General features: G+C 39.3%; 1 protein-coding gene across 2 annotated transcripts in view; it reads left to right on the top strand.

Moving 5' to 3' along the window:
* Nucleotides 1-25,362, top strand: part of INTS4 (integrator complex subunit 4) — a 107,821-nt gene that overhangs the window by 43,469 nt on the left and 38,990 nt on the right. For both annotated transcript variants that reach the window (XM_045816178.2, XM_045816179.2), the window contains exons 5-11: nucleotides 2,423-2,608; nucleotides 3,199-3,249; nucleotides 7,180-7,268; nucleotides 8,295-8,415; nucleotides 14,735-14,806; nucleotides 16,782-16,956; nucleotides 22,810-23,015. In XM_045816178.2, coding sequence (XP_045672134.1) covers nucleotides 2,423-2,608; nucleotides 3,199-3,249; nucleotides 7,180-7,268; nucleotides 8,295-8,415; nucleotides 14,735-14,806; nucleotides 16,782-16,956; nucleotides 22,810-23,015 — 900 coding nt within the window. The remainder of the gene's footprint in view (nucleotides 1-2,422; nucleotides 2,609-3,198; nucleotides 3,250-7,179; nucleotides 7,269-8,294; nucleotides 8,416-14,734; nucleotides 14,807-16,781; nucleotides 16,957-22,809; nucleotides 23,016-25,362) is intronic.

Below are 25,362 nucleotides of genomic sequence, written 5' to 3'. Positions count from 1 at the left end.
TATGGAAATTGCAGATTTACTGTTATTTCCAGTCTTGAGTGTACATTTGACAATTTTTATACTGTGCAGTCTTTTTCATAGATTTTCTCCTCTCACTTTTTGTTGTTGTCTGCTCCAGACAACATATTTTTATTTTTTATTTTGCTCTAGTATTTTAAGGCAAATAGCTGACATCATGTTATTTAAATCATAAATACTTCAGTATACATCTATAACTGATCATTTTAAAAAATAAAGCCATGATGCCATTATTAACAGTTACTCTATATCAGTTCATACCAGTTCATATTAAAATTTCCTTAATTGCATAGTTGGTTTCTTTTGGATTAGCATCCAAAAAGACCTACGTATTGCTTTGGATAGTCTCTTAAATTTCTTTTAATCAGTAACAATGCCCCCTTTTGTTTTTATTTTTTCTTTAAATGCCATAAATTTACCGAAGAAACTGGGTCATTGATCTTATAGAATGTTCTACATTCTGAATTTGTTTGATTGCTTTTTTTTTTTTTTTTTTTTTTTTGGTGTAATGTCCATGTTGACAGTGGGAAATGCCCTACTTACTGGTTTCTTTTGTCCTTTTGATCTGGACTCCATTAGTCCTTGATATCTTCCTTGCTTTCTGGTGCAGTGTCCCAGGCTCTTACATATTTCTTCCCCCAGTCCCGAAACCAGACATTTCTGTAAAGAGATCTGTGAACCCAGATTTTAAAACTTCAGGCACCATTCACTTTTCTTTATACCGGTGTCTTTGAGCATTGTGATCTGTTGGTGGGTAATGCAGTCAGTTTTATAGGCTATGATTAGTATTTTTTTTTTAAGGATTTTATTTTTAAATGATGTCTACACACAGTGTGGGGCCTGAACTTAGCAATCCTGAGATCAAGAGTCATTTGCTCTACTGAGCCAGCTAGGCACTCCATCATGATTAGTATTTTTTGTAAATCAAAATAGAATTAAAATGTCAGAGTATATCACATGATGTAAGGGTAAATACTGTTTTGTTAAACTTTCTGTATATATATTTGTATGTGAATACTGTGTTGCAGTATAATGGATATTTCTTACAATGGATGTAAAAAGCTTAGAAGTCAGAGTTCCATGCTATACTATCATGTACTATACAACCACATCTCTTTAAAGTATTTTTGGTTCCTGTTACTGCATTATGCAAATAGCTTACTTCGGTAGCATAGGACTAGGTATAGCAATAGATAACTGATAATTTGTTAAAAATACTGGTGAGAAGAGCTAACATGAAAAAGATTGACAGTACTTAAGTGTTGACAAGGATGTGGCACAACTGAAACACGGTGCATCAATGGCAGAAGTGTAAATTAGTTAAATTAGTACACCTGCTTCGGAAAACTGTTTGCTACTTGGTGGTGTCTTCTTAAGCTGAACATATACATGTCCAGTGACCCAGCAACTCTGATCCTGTTTATATCCAATAGAAGCTACATTCAAGCTACCACAATCATGGTAGCATTATTAATAGCCAAAAACTGGAAAAAAACCATCTACCGACAATGGTTTGTGGTATAGTCACAAATGGAATACTGTATGGTAACGAAAATGAATGAACCATTGCTATATGCTATATTATGGATGAATCTTACAAACATAATATTAAGCAAGAGAGGCCAGACACTATTTGATTTTACCAAGTATAGAAATAGGCAAAATTAATCTATGTGTTAGAAGTCAAGATATTGGCTATTTTTGATGGTGGTGTAGTTAGTGGGGGAGGGGGTGAGAGGGGTTTCTTGGGTGTTGGTCATGTTCTGTTTCTTTATCTGGGTGCTTATTGTATGTGTGTATTCATTTTGCGAAAATTCATTGAGCTGTACACTTAAGCTTTTTGCATTTTCTGTGTGAATATTAAAAGTTTTTGTTTTTTTTTTAAAGATTTTATTTATTCATTTGAGAGAGAGAGAGAGAGAGAGACAGCCAGCAAGAGAGGGAACACAAGCAGGGGGAGTGGGAGAGGAAGAAGCAGACTCCCAGCGGAGGAGCCTGATGCGGGGCTCAATCCCGGAATGTTGGGATCACGCCTGAGCCAAGGGTAGACGCTTAACGACTGAGCCACCCAGGCGGGTCAATTTTAAAAGTTTTAAAAATTAATAAATTTTTGTTTTGATTTTAGATTTGATAGCATATAAAATGCAACTTAGGGGCCGTTTTTAAAGTACTTTCTCTTAAGGCAAACTAGCTGTTGGGAATGCAGTGATGAACAATTGGGGATCTTATATTTGAAGGATTTATGGTTCTTTTGGAAGACATATACACAAGTAACATGATCTTAGACAGTGTTGAGAATGTAGTGTTTGGAGTCTTTCCTAAAGTTGATACAGTGCTTTGCTTCTGGTTTTTTGTTTAGTTTAAGCAATCTTAATCATGTCCTTTTGTTCTTTTCTTTTTATAGCACCTCTCAGATACCTCCCATGGTGTAAGAAATAAGTGCCTGCAATTACTTGGCAATCTTGGCTCTTTGGAGAAAAGTGTCACAAAAGATGGAGAAGGCCTAGCTGTCAGAGATGTCCAGAAGATTATAGGAGATTACTTCAGTGACCAAGACCCACGTGTCAGAACAGCAGCTATAAAAGCCATGGTAAACATGATCATGGAAACGAAATGGTGACAGTTTTGTTAGTTTGTTTCTTTTGTTTTTTAAGTTCATGGCCAATGTTGGATGCTTTCTGAACCACCCTAGGGTGTACCTTATGCACACTTTGAGGAATGTGATGATGGCATCACAGAACTCAAAGGCGGACATTCCTTGTATAGCAGGTGTGCTTTTCTCGGGCCTTTCTGGTTGCTTTCACCCTTATTTCTGAAACATGGAGGGTACAACTTAGACCTGTTACAGTACCAAGTCATATCCCTCCTGCAGGTCCCTGGAGAAGGATGGTGCTTTGTAGGGGGAGGTGGTGTTAACCATTTCTTCTTCAGCCTTCTTGTCATTATTGAATATTTTTCTGTTATCCCCTTGGGACACTTGATGGGTTAGATTTAGTAAGTATTTCAGTGTTTCTGCTAAAAAGTCTTTGACCAGATATCTTATTTATATAGCAGTGCTTTTGGCTAACGGGAACTATGTTAATCTGATATAATGGGGGAAAATAGATGAGATTGTGGGGGAGACATTGGGAATATTGATCTTTTTTTCCCAAATACTTAAACTATATTTTTATTATCTAGTTGCAGCTCCATGAAAGAGGACTGAAATTACACCAAACAATTTATAATCAGGTACCTTAAATGATTACTGTCTAGAAGGGAAGGAGGGATAATGAACCTGGGAGAGTAGAATACTAGTTGTCAGAATTTGAAAACATAGAATAGCAACTGACAACATTAATTGGGATGAATGTGAAGTTGTATCCAAAATGCACATTTTAAGAGGATGGAGGATATATAATTGAATAGAATTAATACACGTAAAAGGGGCGCCCGGGTGGCTCAGTCGTTAAGCGTCTGCCTTTGGCTCAGGTCGTGATCCCAGGGTCCTGGGATCGAGCCCCGCATCGGGCTCCCTGCTCAGTGGGAAGCCTGCTTCTCCCTCTCCCACTTCCTCTACTTGTGTTCCCTCTCTCGCTGTCTCTCTCTCTCTGTCAAACAAATAAATAAAATCTTTAAAAAAACAATACATGTAAAAAAGACTTCGAGGAGGATTTAGGTAGCTTAGTGTGAATACCAGAGTACACAAAGAGAAGTATAGTGTTCAGAATAAGGAAAGTGATGGTCTCCCTGATCTCTGGTTGGGCCAGACAGGAAGTCAGTTCTGGGCACCATACTTGACATACTAGAGTATTTCTGGAGAAGAATGACCAAGACCTTGGGATAGAAAGGCACAATCAAATTGTAGCATCACTAGGAGAAGCTGAGTGACTGCCTAATGAAAAAGCCTTACAAGGTGGTATTTCTCTTGTAGAATAATTGAATGAATCTAGAGACAGGCAGTCTAAATCCATGTCAGAAACCAGATTTTGCACCAAGAATGGTTTTATCTTTCAAAGGAAGATGGTAGTTAGTTAAATCCCCATGACTGATGTGTAAACCAAGTTTATTCTTTTAGAAAATGAAATAGAATGAGCTCAGAATGGTTATGTTGGTGTGACCAGCACCTTCTCTCCCTATAGGAAAACTCTGTGGGAAGCCAAATAATTAAAGGAAACTTAGAGAGTGGGAACTCAGAAGTTAGTTAGATGATTTAGATATTTAATGGCATAAGACCATGTCAGTTAACAAGGCAAGCAATGATGAGGTCCTCAAGGGAGTGAGGGTGGAATGTTGGAGTGTTTGAGATAGAAGGTTGAGGGGCACCTGGGTGGCTCAGTCGTTAAGCGTCTGCCTTCGGCTCAGGGCGTGATCCCAGCGTTCTGGGATCGAGCCCCACATCAGGCTCCTCCGATGGGAGCCTGTTTCTTCGTCTCCCACTCCCCCTGCTTGTGTTCCCTTTCTCGCTGGCTGTCTCTCTCTCTGTCTCTGTCAAATAAATAAATAAAATCTTTAAAAAAAAAAAAGAGAAGGTTGAATTAAGTACCATAATTAAGTAGATACCGGTTTTGGTTATGTTAGTTCGAAGGGTTGGTGGGACACCCATGAGGAAAATTCCAGGCTGTGGATAGTTGTGAAGGTCTGGAATTCAGAAGAGAGCAGAGCTAGAGGTGGATAATTGAAACTATCCTCATCTAGGGGCATGTGGATACTGACGGTAAGTAAGAAGATTGACAGACCAAGCATGGAAGCCATGGGTAAGGTCCAACATTTAAGAGGTAGACAGAAGAAAGGAGCTGAGGAGCAGCCAGTTGGAGGAGGAGGAAAAATATATTCCAGAAAAGACAGAAGGGGGTTCTCATAGTCAATTGTCAAATGCTGATAAGAGGTCCGGTAGAATAGGACTGAAGTCTACCCACTGGACCTAGCAACAGGTAGCTGTTAGTGAGTTTGAGGAGAACAATATTAGTAAGAGTGTTGGGGGTGGGAGCCAGATTAGGGTCAATTGAGGTGAGGCGGGTCAATTGAGGTGAGGCAGTTCAATAGTGATTATTGACTATACTTAAAAAAAATTTGGCTAGGTGCACCTGGCTGGCACAGTTGGAGGAGCATATCCCCCATGTTGGGGATAGAGATTACGTAAATAAATAAGTAAATAAATAAACAAACTTAAAAAAAAACTGGCTATAATAGGATGGCAGGATGGAAGATGGTAGAAAGGGAGGGCTTTTTGTATTTTATTTTATTATTATTATTATTATTATTTAAAGATTTTATTTATCTATTAGAGAGAGAGAGTACACAAGCAAGGGGAGCGGGAGAGGGAGAAGCAGGCTCCCTCGATCTCAGGACCCTGGGATTATGACCTGAGTCAAAGGCAAATGCTTAACTGACTGAGCCACCCAGGCACCTTATTTTATTTTATTTTTTTAAAGATTTTATCCATTGTATTTTAAAGATAGCTGCTACCTATGTTTATGTGTTGAAGGGAGAGCCAGTGTTTGGGGAAAAGTTGATGATAGAAAGAGACAAAGGGGGATAAATGGTGGAGTAAGTTCCTTGAGGCAGAAAATGAGATTCGTGAGCTGATTCATCCAACAAATATTAATGAGCACCTAATGCTAGTTGTACAACACTGAGCTTGTTGGATAGGATCCATGCCCTTCACATTCTCTTGGGTGAGACAGGCGATAACAAATAAACACAATAATCATGGCATGTGAGTAGTGCAGTAAATAAATAGGGGGCTATAATAGAGGATCACAAATAGGACCTATTTTGGAAGGACCTGTGTGAGGAGATGACGGGATCCATAGTAAAAGTAGAAGAATTAGGAATTAGGATACTTTTTTCTCAGACGTTGAGGAAACAGGAATGGGAGAATACAGGTATAAATGAATTTATAAATTATGGAATAGTTGGGAGAATTTGTGCTTGAGAAATTTGATTTTTCTCCGATAAACACGTAGCCTTATGGCTGGAAGTGGGATGGGGCCCAGTGGGGGAGGTTAGGACAAGCTGCCTTGGGTAATGGAAGTGGAAAGCAGGGGTGTAAAAGATTTCAGAGTAGGGCCAATAAAGTTCCAGCTCATGAGCCACCAGTCCCCTAGAGAGTGCAGTCTTTGCTAGTGCTCTGCTGCCCTTGTGAGCAATAGAGAAAGTGTTGGGTTTTTGGAGCAGCTGTAGCAGAAGTCTTGAGGGGGTTGTAAACGGTGCTGTCGGAACTGAAGTAATGGAAGGCTATGGAGCAAGGAGAAGGTGGCTCATTTGGAGAAAAAGGGTGGGATTAAAGAAGTGGTTCTCAACCAGGGTGATTTTACTCTTTGGGAGCAATCAGAAGTGTGGAGCTATTTTGGCTTTTGCAACTGCTGGGTAAGAGGGCAGGGGTGTGGTGCTATTACGGTCTAGTGGGTACAGGCCAGGGATCCTGCTAAATACGTTAACCACGTAGAGGACAGCCCTCACAACAAAGAATTGTACAGTTCACAATGTCAGTAGAGCCGAGGTTGAGAAACCCTGGTTAAACGGATAGGTAGGTTAAGTGGGACTGAAGAGCAAATGTGATGGATTAATTCATGGAAATGGAAGAGCTGGTGGAGTAACATGTTATGATGAGAGCATGGAATATAGGGTTTTCAAATTCTAGAAATGGAGTACTTCTGGGTGTTAGTGAAGTCTAGGGTGTTGCCATGTAGGTGAAGTAAGGATACTCCATTTCAGACTAAAGGAAAGCAGAAAAATCTGGCCTCTTTTGGAAGCCTAGCATTAAAATTATACATTTATTTAGAGTACTTGAGTTTTCAGACTGTCAGTCAGAAATTCGTGCTTTGATTTTACAGAAAGGGAAAAATACCTTATTTGGTGTTTGAGCCTGTGAGAGCAGCACTATGGGCTCCCAGCAGACTTTGCTAGGATCGATGCTGTTCTAGATGGCTTTTGTGCTGTCCATCAATCTGTGGTTCTGCCTTCTGACATGGGGTGGGAGTCAGAACACAGAACATAGCTAGAGTAGCTCACAGAGGCCAAGAATTCTTTTTTGGGCAAAGGTTCAAGAAGCTGAAACTACCCACAAGTATTTTGATTGGCATCCTTATCCAGCCACCCTGTCTTCATTTTGAAAATAGTTTGAACATCACCTGGGAGGACACAGAACTGACAGACTTTTGGAATCTTTGTTTGCAGGCCTGTAAGTTGCTGTCTGATGACTATGAACAAGTGCGCAGCGCTGCAGTCCAACTTATCTGGGTTGTCAGTCAGCTCTATCCCGAAAGGTCAGTGTGGGTGTAAGCCAGCTTTTGTTCACTGCTAAGCCATTCTTCTCCCAGCATGCAAAAAGCCCTCCTCCAGAAAAGGAATGTTGGTTAGATTTTTAGAAAGCATTGTGGAATAGGGAGAAAGTACAGATCCTGATAATCAGGGTGCTTGGTCCTTGTTTTTCAGCTCTGCCATGAACTTTCTGTGTACCCTGGGAAAGATACTTCCTCTCCAGGTCCCAACCTCCTCATCTGTAAATGAAGAGATTGGATTGTCTTTCTCAAGTGCTATGTAGCACCCCCCCTTCACCCTTTTTTTTAATCTTTAAAATTATTTGGGGCCCATTTCAATAAATACAAATGCCAGATAAAGATACTAGGTGAGTTTGAGAATAATGATCCCTTATGTAGTGTTTTCCTCATTAAAAATGATTTCATAGTAATTAAATCATTCTCACAATGATTCTTTGAAGTAGACAAATATTATTTTATTTTATAGAAGTGCTCCTTGTATAAGAAAAAGAAGTGGTTTTTTTCCTCTTCATTAAAGTGCCTGCTAAAATTGGCAAACCAGAATGAGTTAATAACCTAAAAATTCCCCCCAAAAAAGAAAAAGAAAAAAGAAAAGACTAACTGGAAATTGCCTCTTCTAGGATCAGATTTGCAAGTATGTTTTATATTGATTTATTCTATGGTTTACTATATTGAAAGCAATGCAATTATAGGAGAGAATAAACTTAAAGATATAAAATGTTCTGTGGTAGCTAGTTTTTGGTATCATTGTAAATATTTGAACCTTTTGGTGGGCTAAACACTTGAATTTGCAGTGTAACTAACGTGTTGTTTCATACTCCCAGAGTGATTTCTTCACTTTGAAATGTATTCCATCACTCTTGGATTTGAGTTCCTCAGTTGTCATTTTGTGTGTGTGTGTGTGTGTGTGTGTGTGTGTGTGTGTCCGTGCCAGTTTTCATTGGTCAGTCTCAGTTTATTGAACTTGCAGCTTTAGGCTGATGTTTTGTCATTTGTGGTTTTTTCTTTTAGCATTGTCCCAATTCCTTCTTCTAATGAAGAAATTCGGTTAGTTGATGATGCATTTGGAAAAATTTGTCACATGGTCAGTGATGGTTCCTGGGTGGTTCGAGTTCAAGCTGCAAAGCTATTGGTAAGTTATACTTTATTTAGTGAACATGTTGCCTGTTACGCTTGTACAAATACTTTCAGAACTACAGGTAGGGACAGGTATAATTCACTTTTAGAAACCTTAGTATTTCTGAAAATAAAAAGAAATGGCCCCCTTTCCTACGGAGAAGCAGTCTTTTAGAACTAGAAGGAATTTTAAAGAGAAGCCTGTTTAACCTTGTTAGCATATGAGACAGCCAAAGGCCTGAAGAAAAAGGAAAATAATAGTAAAAATAATTGCTTTGTATTTATATGTATGTATTTTATACATATGTGTATGTATTTATAAAAATGTATATAAGTGTCACAGCAAGAAAGTCTAAGATTCTTTTTGGATACTTCCCTTTTGAGGGCCTCCAGCTCTGCCAGTCTTAGTAAGATTGTTGGCTAAATACTTTGAACCTAACTGTATGGACGCAGATCCAGTGATAGCCCCACTCCTAAGACCAGTATTTATAGGGTAACTGCTGAAACTTGTTTGAAGCATTTTCATGGAATAATAGGAATTTGGATGGTTTCAGTATTACCTGCTTATAGAGCATTTTGATTGTCTGCAAGAAAATAGAGTTAAACAAGCCAGTCGTTACTGAGTTTAGTTTTGAATTCACTTTTTTGGAGGGGAAAGATTTTATTTATTTATTTGTGAGAGAAAGCACGTGCGCGCGCGTGCACGTGCGCGCGCGTGCACGAGGAGGGGTAGCCTCAGGCAGAGGGAGAAGCAGGCTTCTTGCTGAGCAAGGAGTCTGATGCGGGACTCGATCCTGAGCCGAAGGCAGACGTTTAACCGACTGAGCCACCCAGGCATCCCTGAATTCACATTTTATTTTTTTTTAAAGATTTTATTTATTTATTTGACAGAGAGAGAGAGAGACAGCCAGCGAGAGAGGGAACACAAGCAGGGGGAGTGGGAGAGGAAGAAGCAGGCTCCCAGCAGAGCAGGGAGCCCGATGCGGGGCTCGATCCCAGGACCCCGGAATCACGCCCTGAGCTGAAGGCAGATGCTTAACGACTGAGCCACCCAGGCGCCCCTGAATTCACATTTTAAAGCTTTGTTTTGGTTGGTGAATATTTTAAAATCGAGAACAATTCAGTTCATCAAATTCTTTCGTTCAGGTTTTATTGAGCATCTGTAGTGTGCTGTATGTGTGAGGGGTGTTTTAGAGGGATAATTCAGTGATACATCTGCATCTGAGTTGGCAGTTTAGAAGAGTAATCCTTAAGGCAGGGTCATTCACATTTTTCATTTTCGTACCCCACAGGATCTGAGATTTATCTATGTAAAGCCATATGAATAATGAATTACACTGGTGAATTGAAAGGGTTTTCGCTTAGATGACTCTATCTTGAGTCAGGCACTTTATGTTTTAAATTCAATGATTTTAGATCCAAATAGCTCCAAATTACATAGGTAATTATGTTTGTACTTAAAAATAACTAACAATCTAATCTTACTGATAATAATCATTGTTACTATTGATAGAGTCCTTAGCCTACTAAGCTAGGCACTTCTGATCATATGCACATATTTATACATATATACCCTCATAAACACTCAGTTTTTGCAGATAATTTTGAATTCTTTTAAACTCTTAGAGGTAGGTGTTCTAGTATTCATTTTGTAAGTAACAAAATAAGGTTTAGAAAAGAGATGTAACTTATCAGAGGCTACATAGATAGTAAATGACAATTCATGATCTAAAACCCATGTGGATTCTCTTCCTAGTGGTGGTCCAGTTACACATTGAGAACTGTGCTTGTACAGTTAATACCCTGCTGATTTCCTGGTTCCTCTGTGTAAGCAAAGAGGTAAACTCCCCCACTCCAACACTTGAGTAGACAAAGCTGTCATCAGGTAAATTGCATATAGTTTTCAGACCATATGTTCATCAAGTCAGCAAACACTGAGCATATAGTCTCTGTCTTCAAAAGAGTTGATAGTCTCTGGTAAGCTGACGTAAGCAATCAGTTAATTACAATGCCTGGTACTCTTAGGAAAGAGCACCTAACATAGCGAAAGAAGGCTTCGTGGAGGAGGCGATTTCTTTTCTTTCTTTCTTTCTTTCTTTCTTTCTTTCTTTCTTTCTTTCTTTCTTTCTTTCTTTTTTAACCTTTCTCTACTACTTTTTTTTTTAATTATTAACATATAATGTATTTATTGTTTCAGGGGTAAAGGTCTGTGATTCATCAGTCTTACACAATACACAGCGCTCACCACAACACATACCCTCCCCAGTGTCCATCACCCAGCCACCGCATCCCTCCCATGGCCCTCCATCCCAGCAACCCTCAGTATGTTTCCTGAGATTAAGAGTTCCTTATGGTTTGTCTCCCTCTCTGCTTTCATCTTGTGAGGAGATGATTCCTAAACTGATTTTTGAAGGATGAATATAAGTTAGCAGGTAAATAAGTAGGGAAGGAGAAAATATAAGCAGAGATGCGGAAGGAGTACGATTATCATGCATGCTAATATTATACTAAACTACAATATCATACTGAAGTACGAGCAGTTAATACTTTTTGGTTTGGGGGTGAATAATGTTAAACGTGGGGAATGTGCAAGAAGATAAAGCTCAAGAGGAAAGCAGAAGCCAGGTTCTTCAAGAACTTAAATGATAAGGCTTTAAATTTAAGTCCATCTTGTGCAAAAAAATCAATAGTCTCCATTCTCCTTGACTTCTAGCAGGATGAAAAATTTCAGATGTAGGCTATTGTAGAAAATTCAAAACCGTGTGAAAGGTTGGTTTTCAGTTATGCTGTAACTGAGGCAAAAAAAGTTGATTGCGAAGTATGCAGCGCCATGGGACAATTTAGGATACAGCATTACTGTGTAATTAATCATGGTAATTGGTGTTCTATCTAGAATATAGTCCTTAGTTCAGTGATTTCTTCTTAAGATGTTTAATTTCTCCTATTCAGTAAGGGTTAAACCTTTTTTATAAGACTCCAGAAGTGTTTGACCTTAAAAGTGATAATATTTACAGACAGATTGTAGGTTGTTATGTCTGTAGTCATAAGGGCTAGTCTTTCCCAGGGCAAATGTGGATGGCTTAGTCAGTGTCAGTTTTCTTTTTTTTTTTTTTTTTAAGATTTTATTTATTTATTCGACAGGATAGAGACAGCCAGCGAGAGAGGGAACACAAGCAGGGGGAGTGGGAGAGGAAGAAGCAGGCTCATAGTGGAGGAGCCTGATGTGGGGCTCGATCCCATAACGCCGGGATCACGCCCTGAGCCGAAGGCAGACGCTTAACCGCTGTGCCACCCAGGCGCCCCCAGTGTCAGTTTTCTGTCTCACATGGTAGTTCCGTTTTTGGGGTGGAGGGTAGCGTTTACTTTATCACCTAATTGGGTAGAAGCTAGAGGCTGGTGCATAGACTTAAGTTATTATTGAGCAGCTATAATTGAGCAGTTTTTGCTCTGAAAGGTTTGACACACTTGTTTGTTAAATATCATGGTTTTCTTAGTGTTACAAATACAGGTTGTTAAGTAGTAGTAGTTGGAGAGAGCTTATCGGAATGTATTTGTCTTGGTTAAAGTAGACAAGACTGTAGATGTTTTTCTGATTGGTGAGCTGGACTTTATAATAAATTCATCTTTTTGGTCCACATCTACTCCTCTAGCACTTTCATGAACGATACCATCGTTTACCCAGTTGTAAACCCAGAGGCATTTGGGAATTCTTTCTGTGTCCCATATCCAGTGAGTCATCAACTCTTAGCAATTCTACCTTCTTGACATCTCTTGAATCTCTCCCTTCTCTGTTTCCACTGGGTGTGTACTAGTTTAGGTCTCAACATTTTTCAAGTGGATTATTATGTTACAGGGCTGTTGGTAATTGTGGACTGAAATGGAAAGCTTCACATATTCTCAGATAACACAGGAAATTTGTTGCAAATAATGATATGTAATTTTTTGAGGCTGGAATTTGGATAGTACCCCCTCTTTGCTACTGTGTTGGGAGAGAGCTCAGCTAAAGGCACTAGAGAGGGGCCAGTGAGACTAGGGATTTAGAGTAGTTCACTGTGAAGTCATTAAAACTTCATTCTTGGGGCACCTGGCTGGCTCAGTCAGTAGAGCACGTGGCTCTTGTCCTCAGGGTTGTGAGTTCAAGCCCCACGCTGGGCATAGAGCTTATTTAAAAAACAAAACAAAACAGAGGCACCTGGGTGGTTCAGTCAGTTAAACATCTGCCTTCAACTCAGGTCATGATCCCAGGGTCCTGGGATCGAGCCCCACATCAGGTTCCTTGTTCAGAAGGGAGCCTGCTTCTCCCTCTCCCTCTGCTTGCTGCTCCCCCTGCTTGTGCGCTCTCTCTCTCAAATAAATAAATAAAATCTTAAAAAAAAAACAAAAACAAAAACAAACTTAATTCTTTATTAGAAAAAAAAAGTGCCCCCTAAAAAGCTAACTGTTAATGCTGGTGGTAAAACTAAAGAGAAAGTTGAGGAGGGCTTAAAAATTTAGAGTTCTTACTCACAAAGTTGATGTTCGAATTAAAAACATGAATGTTAGATTTGATATTGGCTCAGATCTGTGTAACAAAGAAAGCCATCAACTGTACCACGTAGAAATAAGAAACAGTATATTTGAAACTACTTACGTGAAGATGGTACAACAGTTGCTCTCCTGGAGTGTAGGAGAGGTGTTAACTTGGGTGAGGGTATTTCCATAGAACATGTAAGTTTCTGTGGAAAATGTGATTGGAGAAGTCTGATCCTCTGTAAGCATTTCCATATTTGCTAACTTAGGAATTAGAGAAAGTTGCCAGTATATTCTTGAAGAATGTCTAGGACCTGCTCTAATAGCCTGCCAACCTGTCTCTCTGCTTCATTCTTATTCCTTCTGGTTCATTAGTCACATTGCTGCTAAGATGATGTTCATGAGGTGTAAATCTGTGTTTCTTCCTTATTTGTAATGAGCAAGTTACCAAATCTCTCAGCCTCAATTTCTCATCTAAAAAATGAGGATAATTTGGAGTGCCTGGCTGGCTCAATTGGTAGAGCATGTGACTCTTGATCTCGGGGTTGTGAGTTTGAGCCCCACGTTGGGCGGAGAGATTACCTAAAAAAAAAAAATTAAAAAATAAGGATAATTTATATTCCTCAATGGGATTTTTTAGAAATAACTGTTTTAAATATAAGTAAAATATTTTATACACACTTTTTTTTTTTTAAAGATTTTATTTATTTATTCAACAGAGATAGAGACAGCCAGCGAGAGAGGGAACACAAGCAGGGGGAGTGGGAGAGGAAGAAGCAGGCTCATAGCGGAGGAGCCTGATGTGGGGCTCGATCCCAGAACCCTGGGATCACGCCCTGAGCCGAAGGCAGATGCTTAACCACTGTGCCACCCAGGCGCCCCAATATTTTATACACTCTTGAGCTCATTATTGAGAAAAGATTATCTGGTTATTCAGAATTAGGGCAAACTCCTTCCATAACAAACATGATAAAGAGTCATGACAAAGGCCCTTTATGATCTGATCCCTAACCATCCTGCTTCATTTTTGGCACCCCTATCCTGTGTCCCATTCCTAGAACCACTTGATGTTTCCCTCATGGCATTCTCTCTTTATGTGTTTGCACTTGTGATTACCAATTCCCCTGCCTCCACCCTATACTGCTTGTTCTCTGAGTTTCCCATACTACCCTTTAGTAGCATTTTGTACCATAACACGGTTATCTATTTACTTGTCAGTTTCCCTCACTAGTCTGTGAGATCATTGAGTGTGGAATTGATGTCTTTTGTATTGCTGTTCCTGGTGACCGTAGGCATATTATTGAGTGGTTGCTAAAGAAATATCTGTTTTATTAAATGAGTGACCGAATAAACAAATGAATGGAAAGACTGGAATGAAAAGGAATGCAGAGACTGTGGAGAGTAGAGGTTGAGGCAAGGGATTCTGGAACCTGGGTTTAAAGCCCAGCTCTGTAAATTATATTCTCTGTGACTTTGAATGAGTTACTTAACCTTTTTGTGCCTTCTTTTCTTTTTTCTTTTTTTATTTTAACTTTCTTTTCTTTTTTCCCCCATATATAAAATGGAACTAATAATAGAATTTACTTCATAGGGAAACTAAATTAGTTAATATATGTATAAACAGTGTATGAGACAGTAAGCTCTGTTTAGCTTATAGCTGTTGCTGCTAATGTTTTTATTATTTTGGTGGTGATTCAGAACTCAGCATCTTTACTGTCAAGAAATGATATCTTTATGCACTTAAGTTTCCTCCAAACTTTGAATTTTGAGATGATATTCAGGCCTTTAAAGTTGTTTAATTTGCTCTGGATTCTTTGTTTTTACAGGGCTCAATGGAACAAGTCAGTTCTCATTTCTTGGAGCAGACACTTGACAAGAAGCTCATGTCCGATCTTAGGGTAACTTGAATTCTTTGTTGTTCAGACTGGGTTTCTGTAACCAATATCAGCTATCTGCCAAGCTGTGTTTATTTACTTTTGCAGCCCATCTATTTGTTAATTTAAATGTTGGGTGACTAGATTACACTTTAGTTTAAAATCTTAGTAACTTGAACCAAATTACAGGTTACTTCATTAAATTTTAAATTATTTTAATGAAATACTTAGCACAGGTTGTGTTTTATAAAGAAGAGGTAAGATTAACTTTCTATTTGTTAGAAACTACAAAGATCAAATCTTATTTTGTGAGACTGTATGACTGACATGTTAGGACTCCTTTTCTCCTACAGCAGTCTCCATGGAAAGAATGAGTAAATTCTTTCTCTGAACAGTAACAAAGTGCCTCTTATGGAATGCCTTTAAGCCTTGACCGTGTTCTGTGATGTAACTGTCAGGACTAAATATGAGTCAATATTGTCATTATCTTAATCTTTAAATTATAAAAGTGAAAATAAACAGTTCAGACTCTTTGATAAATAGAAGGAAAGGGAAATGATTTACCCATATTCCCACTTCTCTAAGACAATGACTCCTGTCATTTTGGTGTATTTCTCCCCAGCTCTTATGCGTGTTTTAAACATTGAATCATTGTATCTAGATAATTTTATAGTCTACTTTTTATGTTTATCACTAAATCATATGCTTTTTTTCATAATAGTCAACTTTATATGTTGCATTTTTATGATTGTATAATATCTTAAGTAGATATGACATAATTTTTTAGCCCTATCTTATATATTTAGAGTGTCCTATTTTTTCACCATTATAAATTACGTGAGGAATATCATCTTCATGCGTATTAGATCTTTTCTTACTTTTAAGTCATTCCATAAGATAAATTCTTAGGAGTGGTTGAGGAGTTTCTGTCTGCTTAATGAAACATTGCCTTATGGATTTCCTGAAGGGTGTTGCCTTCATTTGTGGTTGGTAATTAAGTGTTCTTTGTGTATAGTGGAGTGGAAATGTAAAAAAACAGCATGCTCATGGTGAATGGTGAAGGATGGGTAATGCAGGGGTTTCCAAGATACATCACAGGGTACAAACTGTACTATTGGGTCTGACCCACATCCTTCTAGGCTTAGGTGCTGTATTTCATCAGTGCCTTTGAGATACCAGCCATAAGGATGTGGACTCACACCAGGAAGGTTCATAAGAGGCTGATCTGTAAAGCAGAATGGCAGTTTATTCATGATGAGAACCATAACTGTTGGTTGGACTGGATATTTCCTTGGCTGACCAGTGTATTCCCTCTAAGGCAATCACTGCAGAAACTGAATTTACCAGAAGGTTGGATGGTGACTGGAGTGTTGCTCAGATAGAGCACAGTGTTACCAAGTTCAGACTGACTTCTGTTGGGACTAAACCTCTTTTCTAGGGCCAGTTTATTATCTACCCAGGATGGTGCTAGAGGGACACTGCTATCATTTACCCCTCTGGTTCTCCTTTCCTGTGTTGCAATGGCAAACATAACCACTTGTCCGATCGGCACACTCTTTTGCTATCTTTTTTTTTTTTTTTTTAAAGATTTTATTTATTTATTTGACAGAGATAGAGACAGCCAGCTAGAGAGGGAACACAAGCAGGGGGAGTGGGAGAGGAAGAAGCAAGCTCATAGCGGAGGAGCCTGATGTGGGGCTCGATCCCAGAACGCCGGGATCACGCCCTGAGCCGAAGGCAGACGCTTAACAACTGCGCCACCCAGGCGCCCCTCTTTTGCTGTCTTTAATAAGATTATTATCTGCTGTGACAGACTGTGCACCTTGGTCTTTCTTTACGTTGAATTTGCATTTCTTTGCTCTGATCGGTTGAGTACTTTTTTTTGAAAATGTAACTGTCAGAGAGCAATCTTATTTCCTACTTTCCCATGTTCTCAGAATAAATCTTACCATTCCCTCATGAACCTCCTGCAAGTGGTAATTGTCATTGTCCTTTACAGAGAAAACGCACTGCACATGAACGTGCCAAGGAACTTTATAGCTCAGGGGAGTTTTCCAGTGGCAGAAAATGGGGAGACGATGCTCCCAAGGAAGAAATAGATACGGGAGCTGTGAACTTGATAGAGTCAGGAGCTTGTGGAGCCTTTGTTCATGGATTGGAAGATGAGATGTACGGTAAGTATGACTGTATCATAACAGCGCCCATTTACTGAGTGCCTGCGATGTGTCAGGCATCGTACTAGTTATATACATGTAATGTCTCATTTAGTCTTCACCGTCACGCCGTGAAGTACCTACTGTTACTTAATTTTAAAAACAGAAGATTGAGGCCCAGGTGGTATATTACAGTGGTTAAGAGCATGGACTTTGGGTTCAGTCAGTCGACGTTTCCAGCATTTCTATAAAACAAGGTTAATAACAAGTGTTTCTGAATTGTGAGAATTAAACGAGATTATATGTACACAAAATACTTGGCATAATACGTGACCCATTTATAGTAAGCACTTAATTGGTAGTAAAAATTGATATTATTGATACCATAACAATAACTTGTTATTGGTCACCCAGCTAGTAAGAGACAGAAGCAGCATTTAAACCAGGTATGTGTGACCTCAAAGCCTTTATTATTATGACTAATGAAGATTTTCTTTCACCTTCATTTTTTTAAAAAACTTTATTTATTTATTTTAGAGAGAAAGTGTGCAAGCAGGGGGAGGGACAGGAAGGGAGGGATAGGGAGAGGGAGAGAATCTCAAGCAGACTGCACTGAGCATGGAGTCCAATCCGCGGCTCGGTCTCAAAGCCCTGAGATCATGATCTGAGATGGAATCAAGAGTCTGATGCTCAATAGACTGAGCCACCCAGGCGCCCCTCACTTTCATTTTTGAAAGATACTTTAACTGGAAATTGAATTCTGGTTTAATAGGGTGAGTTTTTGGGGTTTTTTTTTCAGTGTTACAAAGATGTTTCACAGTTTTCCTGTTTGCATTGTTTCTGTTGAGAAGTCTGCTGCCATTTTTTATATTTGTTCTTCTTTATATGATATGTCTTTCTCTAGTTGCTTTTTTTTTTTCAGTTTTAATTCAAGTTTGTTAACTATTATATGATTAGTTTCATTTTAGTGATTCATCAGTTGGGTATAACACCCAGTGCTCATTTACATCAAGTGCCCTCCTAATGCCCATCACCCAGTTACCCCATCCCCCCCCCCATCTCCCCTCCAGCAACCCTGTAGTTCCTGTTCCAGTTCCCTGTAGTTAAGAGTTTCTTATGGTTTACCTCCCTCTCTGGTTTTATCCTATTTTATTTTTCCTTCCTTTCCTGTGTTCATCACTTTTATTTCTTAAAGTCCACATATGAGTGAAATCATATGGTATTTGTCTTCTCTGATTTATTTTGCTTAGCATAATACACTCTAGTTCCATCCATGTTGTTGCAAATGGCAGGATTCCATTCTTTTTTATGGCTGACTAATATTCCATTGTATGCATGTACCACATCTTCTTTATCCATCTCTAGTTGCTTTTAGGATTTTTCTTTTTGTCACTGGTTTAAGCAGTTTAATTGTGGTGTGTCTTGGTGTCATTTCTTCATGTTTCTTATGCTTGAAGTTTGTTGCTTCTTAGATCTGTGGGTTTATAGTTTTCATCAAATTGGAAAATCTTTGGCTGTTATTTCTTCATATATTTTTCTGGTCCCATGTTCCTTTGGTGACTCCAAACATACATATATTAGACTACTGAGGTTGTCCTGGAGCTCACTAGTGCTCCACCCCCCCTTTTTTTAAGAGAAGGAATGGGGGGAGGGGCAAAGGGAGAGGGAGAATCTTAAGCAGGCTCCATGCCCAGCATGGAGCCCAATGTTGGGCTTGATGCCACAACCCTGAGATCATGATCTGAGCCGAAATCAGGAGTCAAAGATGCTTAACTGACTGAGCCATCCAGCTGCCCCTCCATCCTGATTTTTTTTCTTGTTTCATTTTGGATAATATTTATTGCTTTGTCTTGGAGTTCACTGATGTTATCTTCTGCCATGTGTATTCTGATTTTAATCCCATCCAGTGTATTTTTCATCTCAGACACTGTAGTTTTCATTCATAAAAATTCAATTAGGATTTGGGCTTGTTTAGTATCTCCTATGTATCTGCTTAATCTGCTTGATCTTTCCTTTAACTTTATCAACAGAGAATGCATTTACAATAACTATCCTAAAGTTTTTGTCGAGTAAATCTGTTGTTTTTGTGATTTCTGTGTTGGTTTTGATTGATTTTTCTCCTCATTATGGATATTTTCCTACTTCGGTTTATGCCTAGCAATTTTCGATTGGGTGCCAGCCATTGTGAATTTTACTTTGTTGGGTAATAAACATTGTTATCTTCCTATATTCTTGAGCTTTGCTCTGGGATGCATTTATTTTAGGTCCTATTTTTAAGCTTTGTTAAGGGGAACTGAAGCAGCATTTAGTCTAGGGCTTATTTTACTCCCAATTCAAACAAACTCTTCTGAAGAAACAGTTGTAGACCATTTATGAGCTTTGGAGATTGTTCCCCCTAGCCCTGCTTAGTGGTTCTTTCTCAGACCTTAATATCTTCACAGATCAGAACTCAGCTGATGACTTGAGGAGGACCCTCTGCAGATCTCCAAAGGGCTCTCCATGTAGTACTCTCCTTTTTGGTGCTTTTCCTTATGAACTCCATCCACATTGGCCTTTCCAGACTCCCAGCTCTATCTTCTCAATTCAGGGAGACCTGGAACCTGGAAACGCTTTCCAGATAGTAAACTGGTGTAATTCTAGAGCTTACCTCATTTATTTCCTGCCTCTCAGGGATCACTACCCTTTAATGTCTGATGTCCAGTGTGTTAAATACTGTTGTTTCTGTTTTTTATTTCTGTTTTTAGTTGTTTCAGATAGAAAGATAAATCTTGCAGAAAGAAGCTCTGCAAAGCTCTTGTAATTTCCATAATATGATGCTATATGTCTCACATAAAGAATGTCATTGTTTTGAGATGATTGACTGCAACCTTCTCATTTTCAGTAATTGTAACAGATCAGGAGAGAGAATGTTGCTTGTCCAAATTTTATAGTAATTTATATCAGAGGATTAGAACTCAGGTCTTTAAAATGCCCGTAAAAAATTACCTCAGAATAGAACTTCTTAGAAGGGCAAGAATTACTTTTGAAAGATAATTTTCTGTTAGAAGATCTAGGAATTGGGTTACTTTATCTAGTTTGCTGTAAGGTTTTTGGTATATGGGTATCTTCCCCACGTTCTTAAAGTTCACTTTATGCCACTCTGCTTTTATGAAAGACCTACATTAGTACCTGTTTTTGTTAACTAAAAGAAATCCAAAGAGGAGTTTCGTTTTTATGAAAAAAGTCATTACCATACTCATGTAAGTCTTTTCTAAAAGTGAGGTGACACAAAGTGAACTTTTGGAAAGCGGGGGATACTCTGCTTTACCTCGTTTATACTCTGCTTTACGTTGTTTCATGGGGGAAACGTGTATACAGAAATTAGTTAAAGCAACCTCTGCTTTTTTCTCTGTGAACTTGATACATGAATTACACTTTAAATGGTATTTCATAATAAGTCCAGTTATTATTAATACCCATTTTATCCTAAGACAAGTAACTGGAACCTATTTTATTTAGTTTCTACTGGCATTTTTGCTCTATTTAATTTTACAGTTGAATTTCATCACTATTAATGTTTATGTGATTTAGTTCTGCGGAAGTTTGTCACTAAGGTTTTTTTTTTTAAGATTTTATTTATTTATTTTAGAGGGAAAGAGAGAGAGAAATGAATGGGGGAGGGGCAGAGGAGGAGGGAGAGGGAGAGAATCTCAAGCAGACACCACAGTGAGCATGGAGCCCAATGTGGGGCTCGATCTCATGACCCTGAGATCATGACCTGAGCCGAAACCAAGAGTCAGATGCTTAACTGTTTGTCACTAAGGTTTAATTAAAAGAGCTTAACTTCGGAAAGCAAATAGAACATAACCAGTATCAGGTATGGCAGCTTTCTAATTTCATCATATTTCTAACGTTCTGGGTGAATTAGGGACACATTGCTGGGAATGAAACGGCGCCGTGGACTTTAGTAGTCCTCTAGTTGTTCCATGTCCTTCTTCTCTTTTGGGCCTTTGTGTGTGTGGTTCCTCTGTAGAAAGGCCTTTTTCCTTTCTTTCGGCTTAGCAACTCCCTTTGGTATTGTTTTAGAGGTCACTTGTTCCAGAAATCTGCCTCTGATCCTCCTGAGTGGGCTACATACCTTTTCTGCATTTTCTTACACTCCCTGTGCTTTTCACTGTACCACTCATCACTTTGTAATGCAATTAACTATTCTTGTCTGTAGGCTCTGGGAGGCCATCTCTTTCTGGTTCATCTTTGTGTCTTCGGTACTAAGCACAAAGCTAGTAAGTAGCAAAAGCCAGGATCTGATTGCACATGTTAAGGCACCAGGGGAATTTTTTTTTTTTTTTTTTTTTGGCATAGCTGATTCCTTTTCTCTGCCCTGGACCCTTAAAGAGACTGTAATACATTTTCAACATTCCAAAGAGTCCATTAGAAACTGTTAATTTACCAAACTACACATACAAAGAGAAACACCAGGTTCCTTTGCTTCTGCTTAGAACTGGATCAGCTCAGGTCCATACTGACTGTTTCCTGCTGATCAGAAGTGTCTCTGTGATTCACTTTGCGGACTCACAAGAGTTACACGTAATTAATGTGGTGTAATGGGTAAAGCCCGAGGCAGAAGAGCCAGCATGTAACACATTTCGGTCCATCTCTGGCTTTCTTTGTAATTATTAGCAATTTCATGTTTAAATTACATTATTATGAAGTGTAGCAAATCCTTCCCTTCTGATGAAGAATTCATCACTACCAAAAAAATCTGAGTCATCTCCCTTTAATGTAGTAACTCTGCTTTTAAAGTGTTCATAAAACCTTTCTTATACAAAAAACAAATTATATTTGTGAGTTTTAACCACAACTTGAGTGGGTTTTTTTTCCTTTCTTTTTTGAAACTGTACTTTTTATTGCAGAACCACGTGGGAACCACTGGAGCAAAACAAGCATGTTTGGAAGTCTTGTGGGCCTAGTCTGTAGCTTGCTCACCTCTCCTCTTTGTGTCAAGGCTCTTAGCACAGGGCCTGGCATGGAGTGCCTATTCAGGAAGCATTACTAGTGAATGAATGAAGGGCTTCTTGGACTCAGTGGCTTTACTGTTGCATGTTCAGGCCATACAAGGAGGTAGAAGACATGCCTCTGTTTTCAAGATGCTTGTAGGATCAGCTAACATTTACTGAGCTTCTAACATACGCCAGGCACTATGCTCTGTGCTTTACCTTATTATGTCATTTAGTCCTCCTAACAACTCTGTAAGGAAATGAATATTATCTCTGTTTAAGGTGATAAAAATTGAGGTGCTAGGAAGCTGTTACTTATTCAAGATCACCCTTCAGGTTAGTGGAGGAATTACTTTTCACAGTTTACTGTGAGACCTTTATTGTTCCAAAGCATGTACCCTTAACCACCACATGATTCTAGGCTAGAATCAGCAGACCCAGGCACTAGTCTTATCTCTGCTCTCACTCACTCTAAGGCATGTTAATTTGCTTTGCTGAATTTTATCTCTAAGATGAGAAAATGATATCTAGTCTGTTTTAGTCTCAAGTATTTAAAATCTGCTTTAAAAAAAAAGGTACTGAGTGGAGAACTGTGGTTGGAGTACTGAGATAAATAAGAACTTTGTTTTCAAGAAGTGCAGTAAATAGAGACATGTGTGACTTGATCACATGTCTTCGAGTCAGGATCTAAGCCTTAGTCCCTGTGACTCCAAAGTCTCTGTTTTAGGTCAGTGTGAAGTTGTAGCTGAATCTGCGGGCATGGAGGAGATCTCCCAGAGAGAGTTTGTTAACAGAGAGGAGTAAAGAATGAAAGACAAACGTGAATGAGAAGGAATCCTTGGTTTTGTCGCATGGCTTGTAACTTAATGTGCGGTTCCATTTGTCCCCTTTCGTCTAGAGGTCCGCATTGCTGCTGTGGAGGCTCTCTGCATGCTGGCCCAGTCTTCGCCCTCTTTTGCGGAGAAGTGCCTTGATTTCCTGGTTGACATGTTTAACGATGAAATCGAGGAAGTACGCCTGCAGTCCATACACACCATGAGAAAAATCTCTAACAACATCACACTCCGAGAGGATCAGCTTGACACGGTCCTGGCTGTGTTAGAGGTGAGTCTTCACAGTTTGTTATGCATTTCTTCATCGGTACCTACTGAGAGCCACTTTATTTTTAGACTGGGCATTATGGGGCCCCTGGGTGGCACAGTCGGTTGGATAGCTGACTCTTGGTTTCAGCTTAGGTCATGATCTCAGGGTTGTGAGATCGAGCCCCGTGTTGGGCTCTGCACTCATCAGTGAGTCTGCTTGAGACTCTGTCTCCCTCTGCCCCTCCCCACCACGCGCGCTTGCTCTTTCTTTCTCTTTCTCAAATAAATAAGTAAATCTTTAAACCAGACATTATGCTAGGTACTGGTGATGCAGTTGTGTATGGGCAGCGCGGTTCGGCCTTCTCATCATACAACTCCACCAAGGTGGAGGAGACTTGCTGTTAAACAGGAAACTAAAAGAAAGAAACTCAAAGACTGTTGTGATCAGGAAAGGACAGGGTTCCCTGAGAGGGGGGGAATGGGGAAGGAGGAAGGAATGCTGTTGGGACACTTGGAGGAGGAGGAGTTGGTGAGGCCCTTTCTTAGGAAAGAATGGCACTGATGGTAGGGTGGAAGGGCACCAGAGGGAGCAGTGTCTATGGATCCAGAGGTAAGAGTGAATATGATGCATTTAAGGAATTAAGAGGAATTCATTGTAATAGCAGCATAGAGCTGAAGTGATGGAGGAGGAGTGGTTATAGATAAGGCAGGGGCTAAATAAGGAAGAATTCTTTTCAGGCTTCGATTTGATTTAATGCTCGTAGCGAATCATAGGATGTTACAACAGGAACAGATCTTAGGGAATCAACTCATTCAGCCCTGGAATTTTACAGAGAAGAAAGTAATTTGTTTGAGGTCACATTGCTGCTAAATGGCTGTGCCGGGATATGAACGCAGATTTGCCTCCCAGGCTATACAACTCAGTGTGGTTCTTGAATTATTTTTCTAAAGTATTTGGATTTTATTTGTGAGTCCCGACGTTTTTCAGAATATTAATAAATGAGATTTGGCCTCTGGGTTTCTTTCTTGTTTTGGTTTGGTTTTGGTTTTTCAGATATTGTGAAAGGGATAGCTATTGGGTGTTCTAGTCATTAGCACTTGTTACAGATTTCTGCTCCATACTTCAGAAAACAGATTGGGTGCTTTGATTTTGAAGTTCCCTATCAATTTTCTCAGCTGCTCAGCACTTTTTGTAAGATTTTTCCTGAATTGTAGGTCTGTATTTATAAATTTTCATTTATTTTTTCCTAAGAAGATAAGTTTGCATTCTGTGCATTGTTCTCCATGGGTGGCCTCTCTACCCTAGCTCTGCCTTTCCTCTTTCACATTCTTTCCCAGCATTCCTCATCTTCAGCTTGATACTGGAGTCACTCCCCTAATCATCATGCTTTTCCTCACCACTTTTCATTCACTCTGTCTTCCCCTCTGCCTGCAAAAACTGCCGTTTTTCACCTCGTAGACTTCTGCTTATTCTCAGCTCTATATTAGGCAGCATATTCCCTAAGTAGCTCCACCCCAGGTGGCTTAAGTAGCACTCCTCTGTCTTCCTGTGTCACCCTGTGTCTAGCATATATCCGGATATTTTTTGATTGTTTAATTCTTAATTTCACAAGACTTGAGAGCTTTGCAGGGTCCTGGCTTCTTTCATTTTTTTTATTTCTAGTGCCTTGTAGTGTCTGACACAGGTAGATGCTCAGGAAATGTTTGCTAAATATCTGAGCTCTGTTCCAAGCTGTGTTTTGATGTACAGAATTGTTCACAGGGCCAAAAGCAAGCTCATGTATCTCTTATTATAGTTTTCACATTTGATCGTTAATGGCAGGTTTTGTCTTCAAATCCCTCTCCCTGATGTGAGTATGAGCTCCCTAAGGAGAGTGACCGTGTTGTACCCTTTACCGTATTCCTTTCAGGGTTTAATGTGGTAACTTAACAGAGTGGATGCTTCGTAAACATGTCCTAAAACAAATCTGCACAGGTCAGCTATGTAACTAGGAATTTCTTAAGGAACATAGTTATGTCAAAATTGTTTTCTTAGTACTTTGAATATTGTTTTTCCAATACATCAATACAGCTGCCTCCTGTCAGTGGTGGTGATTTGTTCATATGGGAAACATTGTATTTGATGGTTAAGTTCATAGCATGTAGAGCCAGACAGATCTGAATCGAACGGTCAGTTCCTGTCTTTGGTCCCTGACCTTTTTACCTGGGTTTTTGTTTGTCTGTTTGTTGTTTGTTTGTTAGTATTTATTGACCGCCTCTTGTGTGCCAGGCACTGTCCCAAGGAGGATACAATAGTGAGCAGAAACCATGGCGCTGCTCTCATGGACCTCATAATTTAGGTATGAGGGAGATAGACAAATGCAACACAA

This window comes from Ursus americanus, chromosome 16, assembly GCF_024610735.1.
Source record: "Ursus americanus isolate L20-20 chromosome 16, mUrsAme1.1.p, whole genome shotgun sequence".
Taxonomy (NCBI): domain Eukaryota; kingdom Metazoa; phylum Chordata; class Mammalia; order Carnivora; family Ursidae; genus Ursus; species Ursus americanus.
The sequence above is the reverse complement of the archived record's forward strand: the minus strand, read 5'-3'. Positions and strand labels throughout refer to the sequence as shown.